We start from the raw sequence: 18,394 nt of genomic DNA on the forward strand, positions 1-18,394 counted from the left end.
CGATATTTGACCCCTTTGGGTTCAGGTGTAACCCGTCCTTTTTGTACAGGTCGTACCTCCCCCAGAAGATGCCCCAATGATCCAAGAACCCGAAACCCTGCCCCCTACACCAGTCTCTCATGCTATTCTTGCGCTCGTTAGCACGTGGCACAGGCAGCAATCCCGAGATTACTACCCTGGAGGTCCTGCTTTTCAGCTTCCTGCCCAACTCCCTGAATTCTCTGTTCACGACCTCCTCTCTTTTTCTACCCACGTCATTGGTACCAAACTATACCAAGACTTCTGGCTGTTCACCCTCTCCTTTCAGAATACTCTGCACCCGATCTGAGACATCCCGTACCCTGGCACCTGGGAAGCAACACACAATGCGGGTATCTCTATCAGGCTGACATAACTTCCTGTCTGTTCCCCTCACTATGGAATCCCCTATGACTACAGCATTCCTCATCATCTTCTCTTCCTTCTGCACCACAGAACTAGGCAGAGTGCCTGAGACCTGATTGCTGTAATCGTCCTCTGTCAGGTCATCCCTCTCAATAGCATCCAAAATGAGATAACGATTACTGAGAGGGATGGCCACAGGGGTGCTCTCTATATCTGAGCTATTCCCATTCCTTCCTTGACAGTCACACACTTATCTAACTCCTGCAACCTCGGGATGACTAACTCCCTGTAGCATCTATCTATCTCCTGCTCATTTTCCCTAATAAAATGTAGGTCATCAAGCCACAGCTCCAGATCCCTAACACGGTCTCTCAGGAGCTGCACCTGGTGCAGGTGTAGCCATCTGGGAGACGGGAAGATTCCCAGGATTCCCACATCTGACACCCAGAGCAAAGTACTAACCCTACCGACATGCTCTCTATTCCTCTTAAAGAAAATGGAAAGAAAAAAAATGAAGTCCACTTGCCTCACAAGCCCGAATGAGCCAAAGCCCTACCACACTGCTTCAGATCACTCCATCAATGACCGTTCTGCTAGGCGGTGTCTCCCTTTTTATGCCTGAGCCTTTCCTGCCATCTAACTCATGATTGGTACTCTGGTTATAGCTGCTGATAAGCCACATAGCAATGGACAAACACACTCAAAGCTCCCTTTTTAAATAACCGCCGCCGACCTGCGAGAAATCCCTCTCAGTAAAGCTCTGTTGACGCTGCTGATAGGCCACGTACAATGGACAAACACTCTGAAAGCTCTCTTTTTAAATAATCACCACCGACCTGTGAAAAATCTCTCTTGGTTTCTCAAGAAACTTCTCCCTAACAATGGTAATTTCACACACTTCATGACCCCTGACACTTGGAACTTCCACCATACTGCTAGTGTCTTCCACAATGATTTATTCAGTTCATCTGCCATTTCCTTGTTTCCTCAGTACTAGCTCTCCAGCCACTGCTGCTCTGCTGTCATTCCCATTCTTTACCAATCAATTATGGCAACTCCTCTCTCCTGCCTCTGTAATTCCCTTTACTCCATTGTAATATTGATACATCTGACTTTAGCATCTCCTTCTCAAATTTCAGGGTGAATTTGATCGTATCATGATCATTTTCCCCGAAGGGATCTTTTACTTTAAGCTCTCTTATCAATTCTAGTTCATTGCACATCACCCAATGCAGAAGAGTGAGCTCAACCACGAGCTGCACTATAAAGCCATTTGTGGGTATTCTAGAAACTTCCCCTCTTGAAATCCCCTGTTGACTGCAATTTTGCCCTATCAGCAGCTTCTCCTTGCTAAGACTCTCACTACACGTTGCCTCTGTTTGTAAACCAACTACCTCATCCTCAGCACTATCACTCCAGTTTCCATCCCGTTGCCAAATTAGTTCAAACCCACCCGAACAACTCAAGCCAACCTGCCCTCAAGGATATTGAATCCCTCAGGTTCAGGTGTAGCCCGTCCCTTTTGTACAGATCATACCTTCCCCAGTAGAGATCCCAATGATCCATAAATCTGAACCACTGCCTCCTGCACCAGTTCCTCAGTTCACCTGCCAAATCATCCTATTCTTACCCTCACTGGCACGTGGCACAGGCAGAAATCCGGATATTACTACCCTGGAGGTCCTGTTTCTCAGTTTTCTACCTACCTTCCTAAAATCTCTCTTCAGCACCTCTTCACCTTGTCTACAGTGTTATTGGTGCCAATATATACCAAGACTTCTGGCTGCTCACCCTCACCCTTGAGAATGCCATAGACATGATCCGAGACATCCCTGATCCTGGTAGCAAGAAAGGAACATACCATCCGGATGTCTCTATCACACCCAAAGAGCCTCATCTCTGTTCCTCTGACTATGGAATCTCCTATCAACATTGCAGTCCTCTTCACCTCTCTATTCTTCTGAGCCACAGCACCAGACTCAGTGCCAGAGGCCTGGTCACTGTGGCTCCCCCAGTAGGTCGTCCCACTCAATAGTACCTAACGTGTCACAGGTGTACTCTGCACTGGCTCTGCATTTCCCCTCTTCCTCCTGACGGTCACCCTTTTTCCTGTCTCCTGCAACCCATGGGTGACTACCTCCCTGTAGCTCCTCCTCATTGTCCTGTATGAGTCGAAGGCCATCAAGCTGCAGATCCATTTGCTTAATACGATCTCTCAGGAGCTGCAGCTCAGTGCACCTGGTGCAGATGTGTTTATCTGGGAGACTGGAGTTCTCCCAGACTTCCCACATCCCACTCCTGCTGTACATTTACAAGGACATTTGGAGGCAGTAGTAGATAATGTAGTTCAGTATCAGACAGAATACTTGCCTGGATTAGCTGAGGCACAGGGGCCTATGGTAAAGCTATATGAAACATCAATTAGTTCATACCTGGAGTACTGCATGCAGTTCTGGTCATCACAGTATAGAAAGGATGTGATTGTACTGGAAAGGATATTGCTCAGCAGTGAGATACAACAACCGTGAGGAAAGAAAGATTGGATGAGCTTTGTGCTGAGAAGACTAAGGCAAGACCAGACTCAGATGCACAAAATCCTGACGGGCGCATTGAAGGCACTTTAGGAGAGCTGCCCACAACAGGAAAGCAAATGTTTAAGGAGTAAGTGAGCTAAGTGGAATCTTTCCCTTCTCCAGCTCTGTATCACTTTCGCCAATCACCTTTCCAGCTCTTAGCTTCATCCAACCCCCTCCGGTCTTCTCCTATCATTTCGCATTTCCCCCTCCCCCCACTACTTTCAAATCTCTTAGTATCTCTCCTCTCAGTTAGTCCTGACGAAGGGTCTCGGCCCGAAATGTCGACAGCGCTTCTCCCTATAGATGCTGCCTGGCCTGCTGCGTTCCACCAGCATTTTGTGTGTGTTGTTTGAATGTCCAGCATCTGCAGATTTCCTCGTGTTTGGAATTGGGGAAGATTTTTTTCACCTGGAGTTTAGTTAAATCTGGAATGCATTGTCTGAAGAAGTTTGGAGATATTTGCTGATCTGAAAGGAAATTTAAAACTGTTGCACTAAGAATGCATTCATTTTTGGATAAACTAGCACCATGGTGCCATTTAGGATTAGGGTGTAAGTAACATACAGGCAGCACTCCCAACTCAATATTCAGGTCTTTTGGGTAACAAATATTCACCTTCACAGAATTTCCAAATCACTACCCAAAAAGTTTGAGATGCGGCAAAAAAAATTTTCTCAAAGAGTTTATGTGGAAGATAAAGTAAATGGATGAATACAATATATTTATTATTTTCAACTCTTGTTTCTTGAAGCATGAGCAGATAATGTAGTTTTGTATTATAGAAAATTGCGATACGGACAATTTTCTAGGAATGCAACCATTCCTGTAATGTGAGATTCATCTGTAACTGAGTGAAAGGAGAAATTTAAGCATACAGTTCCAGATGTTCTGGCAAAAGCTTTAAAATCTTTCAGTGATTATTCTGTCTTTGCTATTGCTCTGTGATTCATGGGATATGAAATGGATTCCTCACATACCAACGTAATTCAAAACAGGATATGGTTAATGACTGGAATTCGCTTCAAGTATAATGAACATCAACATTAAATCTGACATTCCAAAAATTATCAACAATATACAAATATAGTTTGTATTTTTTTCAGCCAGCTTCATTGAGAAAATTAAATATGGTTATCAAATAATAACCTCAGTTGTTTTAACTTTTCAGATCATTAGTGCACACCTGAATGAATCTGGCAAGATCAGCAAAGATTTAAAGGAGAAAGTTTTGTGTTACTGCCTGAAAGAATTAACAAATTTAATTCACTGGTAATTTTTTATTATTGCTTTAATTGTGTAAATGGCAACCCTGTTTACAGACATTTCTCTCCAGCCTCAGTTACCCAGGTGATTTTTGTCGCAGTGGAACTGCAGTAAGTTACTGCAAATCAGAACGATTAGTGACAGCTTCTTCTGAAACAGTTTACTCAGAGATTCAGATTTTTGTGTCTATTGTATAATAAAGGATAGAAAGATAAAATGTGATCCAGTATGGGAATAGAGAATCGGGTTTAATTTTGCAGCATTTATTCTACATTGTTTGAGAGTGCTTCCCTGGTGGAAAAAGAAAAAAATATTAATTATCCTATTAGGACTGTTTAAATCTGGAATGTGTTTCCAGTCTTGCTATAGTTGTGTAGCTTCTCAATTTCCCTTTTGGTTTTAGAGAATGCCTTCTCTTCATAAAATAACAGGATCATGCAGGAGTGCCTTGACATAGAAATATGACATTCAGAGGAAGTCACCTCATATAACCCTAGTTCTCATTTTTAGAATCTTTTCATTGGTACGTAATCATCAACCGCTATGAAATGATACAAAACTTTAACAGATTAATATGCATACAATTAGTAAAGCTGAAGAAAAGAAAAAAACTGATCTTGTAATATGAAAATGGAAAAAAAAATTTATACATAGAAAAAAGAAGGGGAAAAAACCCCATCTAAGAAAAAAAACCCCACTAACTATAAAAAAAACCATTAGGAATCAACCCCCTGAGTAATACGTTTGACCATCATCTAAATATATTTTTAAAAAGAGTCATCAACCGTCATTTCATATTTATATAAAAAATAAAATTGGAAGGAAACCATATAACTTAATTCAAATTAAACGATAATATTTGGCAAAAGAACGCCATCTTCTCTCAAAATCAAATCGAGGATCAAAAGTTCTACTTCTGATTTTTTCCAAACTAGGACATACCACTTGAGAAGTATAACCCTAGTTCTCATTTCTTCTCTTCCTTTTATTAGTAACTTCACCACAAAGGCATCAGAGAAATTTGCATCAGGTTCCACCTTCTAACCAGAGTTGCAGAGAGAGAACGGTAACATGGAAATAGACTCTTCGGCCCACTAAGTGTGTTCTGACCCTCAGCCATCCATTTTACTGATTGAAAATTAATTCCTTTTTTTTTACACTGTCTCTGTTTTCTCATCAACTGCCCCTAGATTCTATCATTTACTTACACATGAAGGGCAATTTACAGTGGCCAATTAACTTGCCAACCACTTGTTTTTAAGGTATGGGTGGGAACAAGAGCACCAAGAGGAAATCAGATGGGCACAAGAAATTATGCAAACTTCACACAGTCAGCCCTCAATGTCATGTCTGGACCTGGGTATCCAGCATTGTGAGGCAGTGTCTCTTTTAGCTGCATCAGTGGGCCACTCTCCATGTAGAGAGTTCTTCCAAATTTCCTAGTGGAATTATTAATGTGTTAGTTTATGGCAGTTTGTATATAGCATTTCTACAAATCGAAACATCTCCCCGATTCTTATAATTTTAAGGTCCTCACTATTGTGGTTTTCTAAATAGAAATGCAGCCTCTTCTGACATGTACAAACTTTGACCATCAGCTTTGTGAATTGTTTTCCTTTCTCTGGGTTTCCTATATTTTTTACATTGCCACGAGCTATGCACAGCAGCCTAGCTGTCAACAACAAAGGCTCCAAAAAGATATCAGTTTACTTTCTTATTTTCCAATTCTGCTGGCCTAAGTTTGAATGCCAGAGTTTGTTTGCATTTTTATTGTTGCTGCCATGTTATCACAAAAAGTTGCAGTTAACCCCAGCAATTGAGCATAGTAAAAGTAATAAAAGGCTGTACATGAACATTATCATTCAAAGTTGGACACCAACATTTTTTTTATAATTAAAGAACACATTTGGCTGTGAAATACTGTATATTTTTATTTCTCTTTATAGTTTTACCCAGGAACTAAACATCCTGAATCCATTTATAAAAATGTTAAAAGTACTCTGTTGAATAATTGAAATATTATCAATATAAGGAATAAGTTTATTTATCCATTCGACTTCTGTTGCAGCAGGAGTTAACATACTAATCTTTTTTTTTGTTTCTGTGTGATTCGAATCCAGCTACCAAGAAGACCTGAAGGTCAGAAAACAGAGTGTCCAAGACCCACTGCCACTCCTGATTGTAAGCATCAACAGCTACATTGATCTTGGGTAAGTTTTATTAATGATGAGTGTAAATAATTTGAACACTAAAATAGTATAATGATGGTTGCAGTTTGAACATCACTTTCACAAACAAATAGGGAGGGCCAATAAATGTTTGTATCCTTATCTGATAATTTTTTTTTTAAATGACCAAATACGTTGTTTGGAAATGTAGTTACTAGCAACTGTCTAAATCTCATTTTAAGACGATAAGACATAAGCAGCAGAATGCGGCCATTCGGGCCATCGCATCTACTCTGCCATTTCATCATGGCTGATCCATTTTCCCTCTCAACTCTGTTCTCCTGCCCCCCTTCTGTAATATTTCATGCCCTGACTAATCAAGAGCCTATCAACCTCCACCTTAAATACGCCCAATGACCTGGCCTCCACAGCCACCTGTGGCAATGAATTCCACAGATTTGCCACCCACTGGCTAAAGAAATTCCTCCTCTTCTCCATTCTAAATGGACGTCCTTCTATTCTGAAGCTGTGGCGTCTGGTCCTAGACTCCCCCACCAAACAAAACATCTTCTCCATATACACTCTTATCTACACTTTTCAGCGTTCAATAGGTTTCAATGAGATTCCTCCCCTTTCGCCCCCCCCCCATTGTTCTAAATTCCCATGAGTTCAGGCACAGAGTCATCAACACTCCTCATATGATACCCTTTTCGTTCCAGGAATTGTTCACATGAACACCCTCTTTACCTTCTTCAATGTCAGTACACCCTTTATAAGATAAAGGACCCAAAACTGTGCACAATATTTCAAGTGAGGTTTCCACAGTGCCTTATAAAGCCTCAACATTATATCCTTGTTTTTTTTCATAGTCGAAATGAATACTAACATTGCATTTGCCTTCCTTACCACAGGCTCAACCTGCAAATTAACCTTTAGGGAATCCTGCACAAGGACTCCCTAGTCTCTTTGCACCTCAGAATTTGAATTTTCTTTCTACTTAGAAGATAGTCTACCTTTTTATTCCTTCTTCCAAAGTACATGACCATACGTTCCTAACACTGTATTTCATCCATCACCTCTTCGCCCATTCTTCTAATCGGTTTCAGTCCTTCTTCTGCCTCGCTGCTTCCTCAACATTACCTGCCCCTCCACCTATCATCGTATCATCCAGAAATTTGGCCACAAAACCATCAATTCTGTCATCTAAATCATTGACATATAACGTAAAATGAAGCAGACCCAATGCTGACCCCTGCAGAACACCACCTAGTCTCCAGCAGCCAACCAGAAAACCCTCCCTTTATTCCTACTCTTTGCCTCCAATCAGCCAATCCTCTGTCCGTGGGTTATTTCTTCGGCGGTTTGATCGGGGCACGACTGTGCAAGCGCGTGGACGTCAGCCAGTGAGAACAGCGAGAAGAGTTTAAAAGCAGAAACTTTACACAGTGGATGCCAGAGGACCGGGTGCCAGAATACAGGGAGACAGAGTAGAAAAGCTTTGGCTCAGTGGGGCTTCAGCGATAACGGATCGAGGCAAGGCGGGTTGCCTGTGTAGAATGCAGACAGGAAGAATGTGGGTGAGGCCGGTGTTCTGTGCTCTATGTCAAACGTGGGAAGTCCTGGAGACTCCCATCCTCCCATCTGGTGCGTCGAGTTGCAGCTCCTTAGGGACCGGGTTAGGGAACTGGAGATGCAGCTCGATGACCTTCGTCTGGTCAGGGAAAGTGAGGAGGTGATAGAGAGGAGCTATAGACAGGTAGTCACTCCGGGGCCTGGGGAGACAGAGAAGTGGGTAACAGTCAACAGAGGGAAGGGCAGGAGTCAGAGGCGAGAGAATACCCCTGTGGCTATACCCCTTGACAATAAGTACTCCTGTTTGAGTACTGTTTGGTGGGGGGGGAACAGCCTATCTGGGGGAAATAACAGTGGCCACGCCTCTGGCACAGATTCTGGTCCTGTGGCTCAGAAGGGTAGGGAAAGGAAGAGGATGGCAGCACTGATAGAGGACTCTATAGTTAGAGGGTCAGACAGGCAATTCTGTGGATGCAGGAAAGAAGTCAAGTCAAGTCACTTTTATTGTCATTTTGACCATAACTGCTGGTACAGTACATAGTAAAAATGAGACAACATTTTTCAGGACCATGGTGTTACATGACACAGTACAAAAACTAGACTGAACTACGTAAAAAACCAACACAGATAAAAACTACACTAGACTACAGACCTACCCAGGACTGCATAAATTGCACAAAACAGTGCAGGCATTACAATAAATAATAAACAATAGGGCAAGGTGTCAGTCCAGACTCTGGGTATTGAGGAGTCTGATAGCTTGGGGGAAGAAACTGTTACACAGTCTGGTCGTGAGAGCCCGAATGCTCCGGTGCCTTTTCCCAGACAGCAGGAGGGAGAAGAGTTTGTATGAGGGGTGCGTGGGGTCCTTCATAATGCTGTTTGCTTTGTGGGTGCAGCGTGTAGTGTAAATGTCCATAATGGCAGGAAGAGAGACCCCGATGATCTTCTCAGCTGACCTCACTATCCGTTGCAAGGTCTTGCGATCTGAGATGGTGCAATTTCCGAACCTGTTCTGTGCAGGGATCTGTTCTGTGACCCTTGCTCTTCGTGATCTTTATAAATGACCTGGATGAAAAAGTGGAGGGATGGGTTTGCTGATGACACAAAGGTTGGAGGTGTTCTGGATAGTGTGGAGGGCTGTCAGAGGTTACAGCGGGACATCAATAGGATGCAAAACTGGTCTGAGAAGTGGCAGATGGTGCTCAACCCAGATAAGTGTGAGGTGGTTCATTTTGGTAGGTCAAATATGATGACAGTATATAGTATTACAGTAATGGTAAGATTCTTGACAGTGTGGAAGATCAGAGGGATCTTGGGGTGTGAGTCCATAAGACACTCAAAGCTGCTGCACAGGTTGACTCTATGGTTAAGAATGTGTACAGTGCATTGGCCTTCATCAATCGTGGGATTGAGTTTAGGAGCCGAGAGGTAAAGTTGCAGCTATATAGGACCCTGGTCAGACCCCACTTGTAGTACTGTGCTCAGTTCTGGTTGCCTCACTATAGGAAGGATGTGGAAACTATAGAAAGGGTGCAGAGATTTACAAGGATGTTGCCTGGATTGGGGAGCATGCCTTATGAGAATAGGTTGAGTGAACTTGGCCTTTTTTCCTTGAAGCAACGGAGGATGAGAGGTGACCTGATAGAGGTGTATAAGATCCACACACAAAATGCTGGTGGAACACAGCAGGCCAGGCAGCATCTATAGGGAGAAGCACTGTTGACGTTTTGGGCCGAGACCCTTCGTAAGATGATGAGAGACATTGATCGTGTGGATAGTCAGAGGCTTTTTCCCAGGGCTGAAATGGCTAGCACAAGAGGGCTTGTGCTTGGAAGTAGGTACAGAGGAGATATCAGGGGTAAGTTTTTTAGGCAGAGAGTGGTGAGTGCGTGGAATGGGCTGCCAGCGACAGTGGTGGAGGTGGATACGATAGGGTCTTTTAATAGACTCCTGGACAGGTACATGGAGCTCAGAAAAATAGAGGGCTGTGGGTAACCCTAGGTAATTTCTAAGGTAGGGACATGTTCGGCACAGCTTTGTGGTCTGAAGGACCTGTATTGTGCTGTAGGTTTTCTATGTTTTCTTTGCTAGTATCTTTTCTGTAATACCATAGGCTCCTGCCTTGTTAAGAAGCTTTATGTTTGGCACCTTGTCAAAGGCCTTCTGAAAGTTCTAGTAAACAACATCCACTGACACTCCTTAGTGCATATATGTCAAACTCAAGGCCCGCGGTGGAATTATCTTTGGCCCGCGAGATAATATCTAATTACTATTAAAGCTGGCCCCAGTAATCAAAGCGCCTATGGCGTATGATATGGCTAATGCTGAGTTTATTCAGGTACCACGTTTTCAGGGTTTTTAGTGTTTATTTGGCAGTCTTGCTCGGCAGTCTTCTTCATAAGAAATGGAATTTGTAAAGTGAAACACTTTGTAGTTATAGCAGAGACTGAGACACATGAGAGCAGGCTGAAAAAACGGAGGCAACGAAAGCTGCGTTCGCACGCGTCCGACTGATCCGGCCCACATGAAGCTGCATTTTGCTCAATCCAGCCCGTGACCTAAAATGAGTTTGACACCCCTGCCTTAGTGCATCATGCTTCTTATTTCCTCATCAAAGAATTCCAACAGATTTGACAGGCAAGATTTCTCCTTGGGGAAACCATTTTATCATGTGTCTCCAAGTATCCTGAGACCTCAACCTTAATGATTGACTCCAACATCTTTTCAACCACTGAGGTCAGGCTAACTGGTCTATAATTTCCTTTCTTTTCCCTCCTTCCCTTCATGAAGAGTGCAGTGACACTTGTCATTTTCCATGCCAGAATCCAGTTATTCTTGAAAGATCATTACTAATGCCTCCACAATCTCTTCAGCTACCTCTCTCGGAAATCTGGGGTGTTGTCCATCTGGTACAGGTGACCTTCAGACTTTTCAGCTTCCCAAGCACCTTCTCCCTAGTAATAGCAACTGCCCTCACATCTACCCCCTGACACTCTTGAACTTCCGGCACATTATTACTGTCTTCCACAGTGCAGACAGATGTAAATTACTTATTCAGTTCGCCCACTTCCTTGTCCCTATTACTTCCTCTTGTTACGTACCCCGTAACTGGGTCACTTACCAGTGTTACGTTCCCCAGTAACCGGGTGACTTACCAGCAAAGATAGATAGGTCCGCTGAAGCCTGGTGCTACTATTTTCAAACGTTTTTTATTTATAAAGGGGCACAAACGTATGGTTAATACAAAACATTCAGATCATATACGTCGTCACAACTCAATCTAAAGCACAGGTATAGTAATAACCAATCAGAAATAAGCTCTATCGTTGTCTAGGGGTAATGTATATATTGTTCGCTGTATATCTGAAAGTCTCTTGCAGCCACTGCAGTTCCACCAGCTGCCGTCTGTTGTGGTGTCGCGTTGGTGCACTTTTGTTAGAAAGAGAGAGAGAGAGATTGAATGAAACAGTTACCCGACAGGTTTTCCAACCTGTAGGAGTTCGGTTCGTCGGAAGTCTCGTTGGGGAATGGTCTCTCATCTGTGGCCTCCCCTGTAGCTAAGCCGTTCTTCCGTGGTGAGGTCGCCAATCCCAGGCAAGGAAAAGACGCACACGAACCCCACCACCGGCTGTCGCTATCAAAACGCTGTCACAGGATTTCTAGCGTGTCTTCTTCGTGCGTCTGAGGCCCCGCCTCGGCAGCCCACCTTTTATCTTGTTATGACCTCGGCCCCCTCCTTTGTGAGAATCGCAAGAGCCCTAGTCAAGGGGGGGTCAACTGACCCAAGAGGGGGAGAGACGTGCTGAATAGACACAGGAAATGGGAAAGAGAGAGAGAGACGTGCGGAAGACCACGTTCTCCCAAGAAGCAGAATAAAGGCGATATTGACTATTGTCTCATGAAGACCACGTGAAAAGCCCTCGGGCAAAGTGGGCTGGTTGAGAGAGAGATCGCATTACCTGCAACCTGCTTGACACCTGCGATCCCGTGAAGAAGTATAAAGGAGGGTCTGAGGGGGGGACAACCCTCAGACGCACCAAGGAGACACCAAGGAAGCATGATACCGATTCCCGTGGGAGCGGGAAGCCATTTTGAAGGAAGCCACGTGCGTTAGATTCCGAATTTTGAATCTGTGGCTAGAACCAACGGAAGACCGCTTTTAACTAACAACGGGGAAGCCTGCTCCCCTGATTCCAAGGATTTGCTCTGTAAAGACAACGGGCAAGTGTTTATCCTTTCTCAACCATCTCTCTCTCTCCACAACATGAAACCCCAGCGGTTCCCAAAAGGGAAAAGCCTGCAGACTTCTGAGTGACTCTTTATATTTCAATTGGACTCAGTATTAACCCCTGGACAACTATAGAGCTTATTTCTGATTGATTATTATTACACCGGTGTTTTAGATTGAGGTTTGACGATGTATATGATCTGAATGTTTTGTATTAACCATATGTTTGTGCCCCTTTTTGAATAAAACGTTTGAAAATAGTAGCATCCGACTCAGCTGATCCCGCTATCTTTGCTGGTAAGTTACCTGGTTACGAGGTTACGTAACAATCTGGACTGGCAGGGTTGTAGATGTCCATCAGGGTGGGGGGCAAGGCAATCCTTCCCCCATCACCCATCTCACATTGCCCTGAGAGTTTGCACGTAGGCCAGTTCCTTATTCCACAAAGATGTCTCCCAAGACAATGGCTATGTCCAAGGCTTTTGTCTTGTTGAGCGACCAGCCCACATTCCAAACCGTAAGGCTCTCTCTCTCTCTCTTGCGATTCTCACAAAGGAGGGGGCTGAGGTCATGACACCAGCAAAGATAGAGAGGTCCGTTGAAGTCTGATGGTACTATTTTTAACAGTATTTATTGGTAAAAATACACAAAAATAATATCAATGCAAACATACAGATAATATACGTTGTCAATACTAACTCTAAAAGTGCGGGTATAATAATAATCAATAAGAAATAAGCTCTATCGTTGTCTAGGGGATAATGTATTGTCCGATGGAAATATAAAAGTCACTTTAGTTCATTCAGGCTGCAGCTTTTGGTTGGGGTCAAGAGAGGAATTTTTGAAACTTGCCAGCTTTTCCTTTTTATGATGTCGATCCTTCGAAATTTCATTGGTGGGGGTCTCTTCTTTAGCTAAACCGTCTTCCGTGGTAAGGCCCGCCAATTCCAAGGCAAATGGAAAAGGACGCACGTGGGCCCCCCCACCGGCTGTCACTATTAAACGCTGTCACAGGATTTCTAGCGTTTCTCCTGGTGCGTCTAAAGGGGTTGTTCCCCAGACCCTCTTTTATCCTTACTCACGGGGTCTCAGATGTCAATCAGGTTGGGATGATGCAATCCCTCAAGCAGCCCACTCTGGTCATTCCCTGAGGGCTTCAATGAATAGTACAGTACTCAATACACAATTCCGTCTCCAAGAGACAATGGCTGGTATCCGTGGCTTTGTCTTGCTGAGGGCAGGACACACATTCCAAACCCTTGAGGATTCTCTCTCATTTCCTGGGTCCCCAGACCTGAATTAATAGCGATCTTGCGATTCTCAAAAAGGAGGGGGCTACTTTGTACCCTTCGGCCCCTCAGAGTTGTGGCATTTTCGTAACACCCCCTTTCTTCAAAGCGTTTTTACTAGCGGTGAAAACGAAGTAATACAGAGTCTTACAGGATTTTAGAATCTAACACAATACAAAAGTTTTTTTTTCACTACAGAGTAATACAGTTATACATTCAATTCAGCATCTAAACAGTTAACGATTACATTGTCACTTCCTTTAATATCTTAACATCTTGTACCTTATTAAAGTCTTGTAACATCAGACTCCAATTTAGTAACCACCTTTTTTTTATTTCTTTCCTTCAGCAAACAAAAACTAAAGAGTTGTGATCTTAGCTTACGTGTATACTACAAAAGTTCATGCAAATACTAATCTTTATGTTACTTTCAAACTTAACAGTCAGTCTTCCATGGGGGTTGTCTTTATTATTCACATGCTTTGTCGAAATCCTTTAAAAACCGGCTTCTGCTATTTAAAATGGCGTCCCATCAACCCTCGCCTCTTTTCCAGTTAACTCCCACGTGGTGAGCTTGTGCCCCATGGCGAAATAGGCTTTCGCCCGCTCCTTTCATAGGAGTTATTTTATCAACAATGTGTTCCAAACTTAGACCATTTTCCGAATTTCCACACAATTCTTTAATTTTAAGCAAGTTGCTAGTTTTCTCTTCAGGACCCTTCAGGCTATTAGTTTTCAATGCCAGCGATCCCTCTTTGTTCAAACAGCATTTCGAATTCTGCTGTTTCACACCACACTCTGGAATAACAATAGCGTGTGGGGCACCTTTACCTTCCAACTCAACCTGTAATTGATTCACAGGCACCGCGGTACCAAGCCATTGTCTCTGTAGCCTGGTTGCTGCTTCTGACATCAATCCAGACTTTAAATTTTCTTCATTCAATTTGGGAACTACACTTTTCCCTTTTCCTTCAATAATAATATTCACCTCACCACCTTTTATCTCCTCACTAACTTTTAACACACCTTCGAGCACAAACAACTGGGAACTCTCACTTCCCACTATTACCAAGGTTAACCCTTTCTTCACTGAACCACAAGGACTGCATTCCTTTTCAACGGAATCATATACCTCAGACTTTTTCTGATCTCCATTACTAGGTTCAGTACCACGTGCATCCACATCTTGGACACACTCAAACGGGACATTTGCCTCTTCCAGGTTTTCAATACCCGTACCCTTTTCAAATTCTAAATTCCCCTGATCCTCCCAGCTACTCTCTGGGCAACTCCCTTCCAGAGTAAACTCAACCCCGTGGGCTGAAACAACCTCGTCTGCCAACCCAGCAGACTTCTTCAAGGTAAGGGCATCCTTTTCATCTAGGACTGCCCTCATTTCATTATCGGGAACACCTTTAGAATTTTCAACTTCTTCAAACAGTTCTGCCAAACCAGACAGATCATCCATGTCCAACTCTGGACCTTTTAACAGCCTTAGCTGTTTCTCATCTTTATTTCGTGCCTCTATAGATTTTCTCCTTGCTAAGGGCAGGTCTACTTCCCCTCCCTTACTCTCTTTCACTTTACTACTCTTCGTTTTACCACCCTCTAAACCCTTGTGGTACAGGGTCGGTAAAAACGTCTCGGCCAAATCGATACTGGCCAGATTTAAACTGCTCTCTGTCTCAGCTGCCTTTCTCGACATGCTGCGAGTGATCGCGCATGCGGGATAGATCTTGGAATCTAGGGGCGGGACCTCCACCGGCTGTCTCGTCAGCTTCATTGCTGACCAAACCTTACCACCAGCTAAATCGTTACCCAGAAGGACGTCCGCGTCAGTTCTCGGGAATTCTGATCGCACCCCCATTTCAACAGGTCCAGATACCAGCTCACAATTTATAATGATCCTATGCAAGGGCACCGTTTCTGTCCCTTTTCCTATTCCTTTCAAAGCTACCATTCCCGTCTTGCGACCAAAATCCGGTACCTTACTGCTAATCAATGACAGTTCAGCTCCCGTGTCTCTCCAGATCCGCACGGGAACTGGTGGGTCTCCCTCTCGCACAGACACGGTTCCGTTTGACATACATGTCTCGGACCCTTCTAGTACTCTGTCTACCCGGGGCTCTCTTGTCGATTTACTGATCACCACGGCACATCCTATAGGGACTGCTGCTTTCCATTTTCCTGTCTCCTTTTTCGGAGCAAGGCACCTAGATGCAATATGTCCCCCCTTTCCACAATTAAAACAGGTCAAGCCAGGAAATCTCTTGCCGTCTTGCCTCTCCTCCTCAATCTTACCACTAGCTCCCGGCGGGACCTCTGCCTCAGCCGGCGGGCTTTCTCTATCGTTCCCACGGTCTCTCTGGTAACTTTTGTTCGAGGAAAACTTTGTCTTGTGGGTTAGGGCATATTCATCTGCGAACCTAGCAAATTCGGAGATGGACTTATTCGGCTTCTCATTCAAATACATCCAGATATCCTCCGAAACACAACCTTTAAATTCCTCAATCAGAATTAACTCCCTGAGACGCCAAAAATCCCCTTCCACTATTTCTGCTGTACACCAGCGATCCAAGAGCACACCCTTCTCATAGGCAAACTCGGTATACGTCTGATTCCACCTTTTCTTTAAATTTCTGAACTTTTGTCTATACGCTTCAGGTACCAATTCGTAGGTCCGGAGAATGGCCTCCTTTACTTTGTCATAATTCTCCGCCTCTTCCTCCTCCATGGACAACACCGCATATTCCCGTTGTGCCTTCCCTTTTAACACACTTTGTAACAACACCACCCACTGCTCTTTGGGCCACTTCTAATACACTGCCACTTTTTCAAAAAGCAAGAAATAACTATCAACATCCGTCTCCTCGAACGGAGGTACTAACCTCAACTCCCGACTAACATTAAACCGCTCCTCTCAGTCTGACCCTTGAGCTCTTCGCTCTTGCCTTAACTTCTCCATATCCAAGTCATGTTGCCTCTGTTTTTCTGCCTCCCTCTCCTTCTCGGCTCTCTCCCTCTCTTTCTCGGCTCTCTCCCTCTCTTTTTCAGCTGCTTCCAGCTGTTTTAACTGAACTTCATGCTCCCTTTGTTTCTCAGCTCTGTCCTGCTCTAACTCCTTTAGCTGGAGCTCCTGCTCCTTTTGTTTCTCAGCTCTGTCCTGCTCTCTCTTCACCTCCAACTCCTTTAGCTGGAGCGCATGCTCCCGCTGCTTTTCGGCTCTTTGCTGCTCTTTTTCTCTCTCGGCTCTTTCCTTTTCCTTTTCGACCCTGTCTTTTTCTTTCTTAGCCCTTTCTTTTTCTCTCTCTGCTCTTTCCTTTTCCTTCTCAGCTGCTTCCAGCTGCTTTAACTTAATTTCATGTTCCAACCTTAATTTCTCCAACTCTAACTGAGCCGTCCCACTAGCTGGTACCTTTTCAGGGATATTTTCCAAAACCTCAGCTGAAAACACATTCTTCACAATATAATACTGAGTTATGGCCCTCCGCACCTCCCGCTTTTTCATCTACAACCTCACCTCTGCGAGGTTTAGTCTTTTCGCAATATTTATTAATTCTGACTTTGTGGCCGCCTCTAGTGCCTCCAGAGTCGGGTTTTCTATAAATTCACACACGTACATCTTTGCTGGTTTCCCATCTGGCTACCTGCATAACCAGATCCAAGTTTGGACTTACAAGCCCGATTAACTGGCCCCCCAATTTGGTATCAAATCCCGGATGAGCCCCCAAGTTGTTACGTACCCCGTAACTGGGTCACTTACCAGCAAAGATAGAGAGGTCCATTGAAGTCTGATGGTACTATTTTTAACAGTATTTATTGGTAAAAATACACAAAAATAATATCAATGCAAACATACAGATAATATACGTTGTCAATACTAACTCTAAAAGTGCGGGTATAATAATAATCAATAAGAAATAGCTCTATCGTTGTCTAGGGGATAATGTATTGTCCGATGGAAATATAAAAGTCACTTTAGTTCATTCAGGCTGCAGCTTTTGGTTGGAGTCAAGAGAGGAATTTTTGAAACTTGCCAGCTTTTCCTTTTTATGATGTCGATCCTTTGAAATTTCATTGGTGGGGGTCTCTTCTTTAGCTAAACCATCTTCCGTGGTAAGGCCCGCCAATTCCGAGGCAATTGGAAAAGGACACACGTGGGCCCCCCCACCGGCTGTCACTATTAAACGCTGTCACAGGATTTCTAGCGTTTCTCCTGGTGCGTCTAAAGGGGTTGTTCCCCAGACCCTCATTTATCCTTACGCACGGGGTCTCAGATGTCAATCAGGTTGGGATGATGCAATCCCTCAAGCAGCCCACTCTGGTCATTCCCTGAGGGCTTCAATGAATAGTACAGTACTCAATACACAATTCCGTCTCCAAGAGACAATGGCCGGTATCCGTGGCTTTGTCTCACTGAGGGCAGGACTACATTCCAAACCCTTGAGGATTCTCTCTCATTTCCTGGGTCCCAGACCTGAATTAATAGCGATCTTGCGATTCCCAAAAAGGAGGAGGCTACTTTGTACCCTTCGGCCCCTCAGAGTTGTGGCACTTTCGTAACACTCTCCAATGTCACTTTTCAGTGTTCTCGCTTCTTTACTCTTTACACTGTATATCTGAAAAAACCTTTGGTATCCTTTTTGAAATTATTAGCTAGCTTACTTTAATATTACAGCTTTTTAGTTACCTTTTGTTGGTTTTTAAAAGCTTCCCAGTTTTCTTAACTTCCCACTAATTTTTGCTGTATTATATGCCCTCTCTTTTGCTTTTATGTTACCTTTGACTCCCCTTGTCATCCATGGTTGTGTCATCCTGCCTTTAGAATACTACCTCTCCTTTCAGACCAATTTATCATCCCTGTTCCAAATTGCTCCATGAAACTCCAGCCATTGCTGTTCTGCTGTCATT

At 43.8% G+C, this 18,394-nt stretch overlaps 1 protein-coding gene across 4 annotated transcripts in view; it reads left to right on the forward strand.

Annotated features, from left to right (window-relative positions):
- Positions 1–18,394, forward strand: part of LOC140724922 (exocyst complex component 3-like) — a 75,907-nt gene that overhangs the window by 37,694 nt on the left and 19,819 nt on the right. For all 4 annotated transcript variants that reach the window (XM_073039728.1, XM_073039725.1, XM_073039726.1 and 1 more), the window contains 2 exons: positions 4,129–4,229; positions 6,344–6,433. In XM_073039728.1, the coding sequence (XP_072895829.1) occupies positions 4,129–4,229; positions 6,344–6,433 (191 nt within the window). The remainder of the gene's footprint in view (positions 1–4,128; positions 4,230–6,343; positions 6,434–18,394) is intronic.

This window comes from Hemitrygon akajei, chromosome 3 (assembly GCF_048418815.1).
Source record: "Hemitrygon akajei chromosome 3, sHemAka1.3, whole genome shotgun sequence".
In the NCBI taxonomy this organism is placed as follows: domain Eukaryota; kingdom Metazoa; phylum Chordata; class Chondrichthyes; order Myliobatiformes; family Dasyatidae; genus Hemitrygon; species Hemitrygon akajei.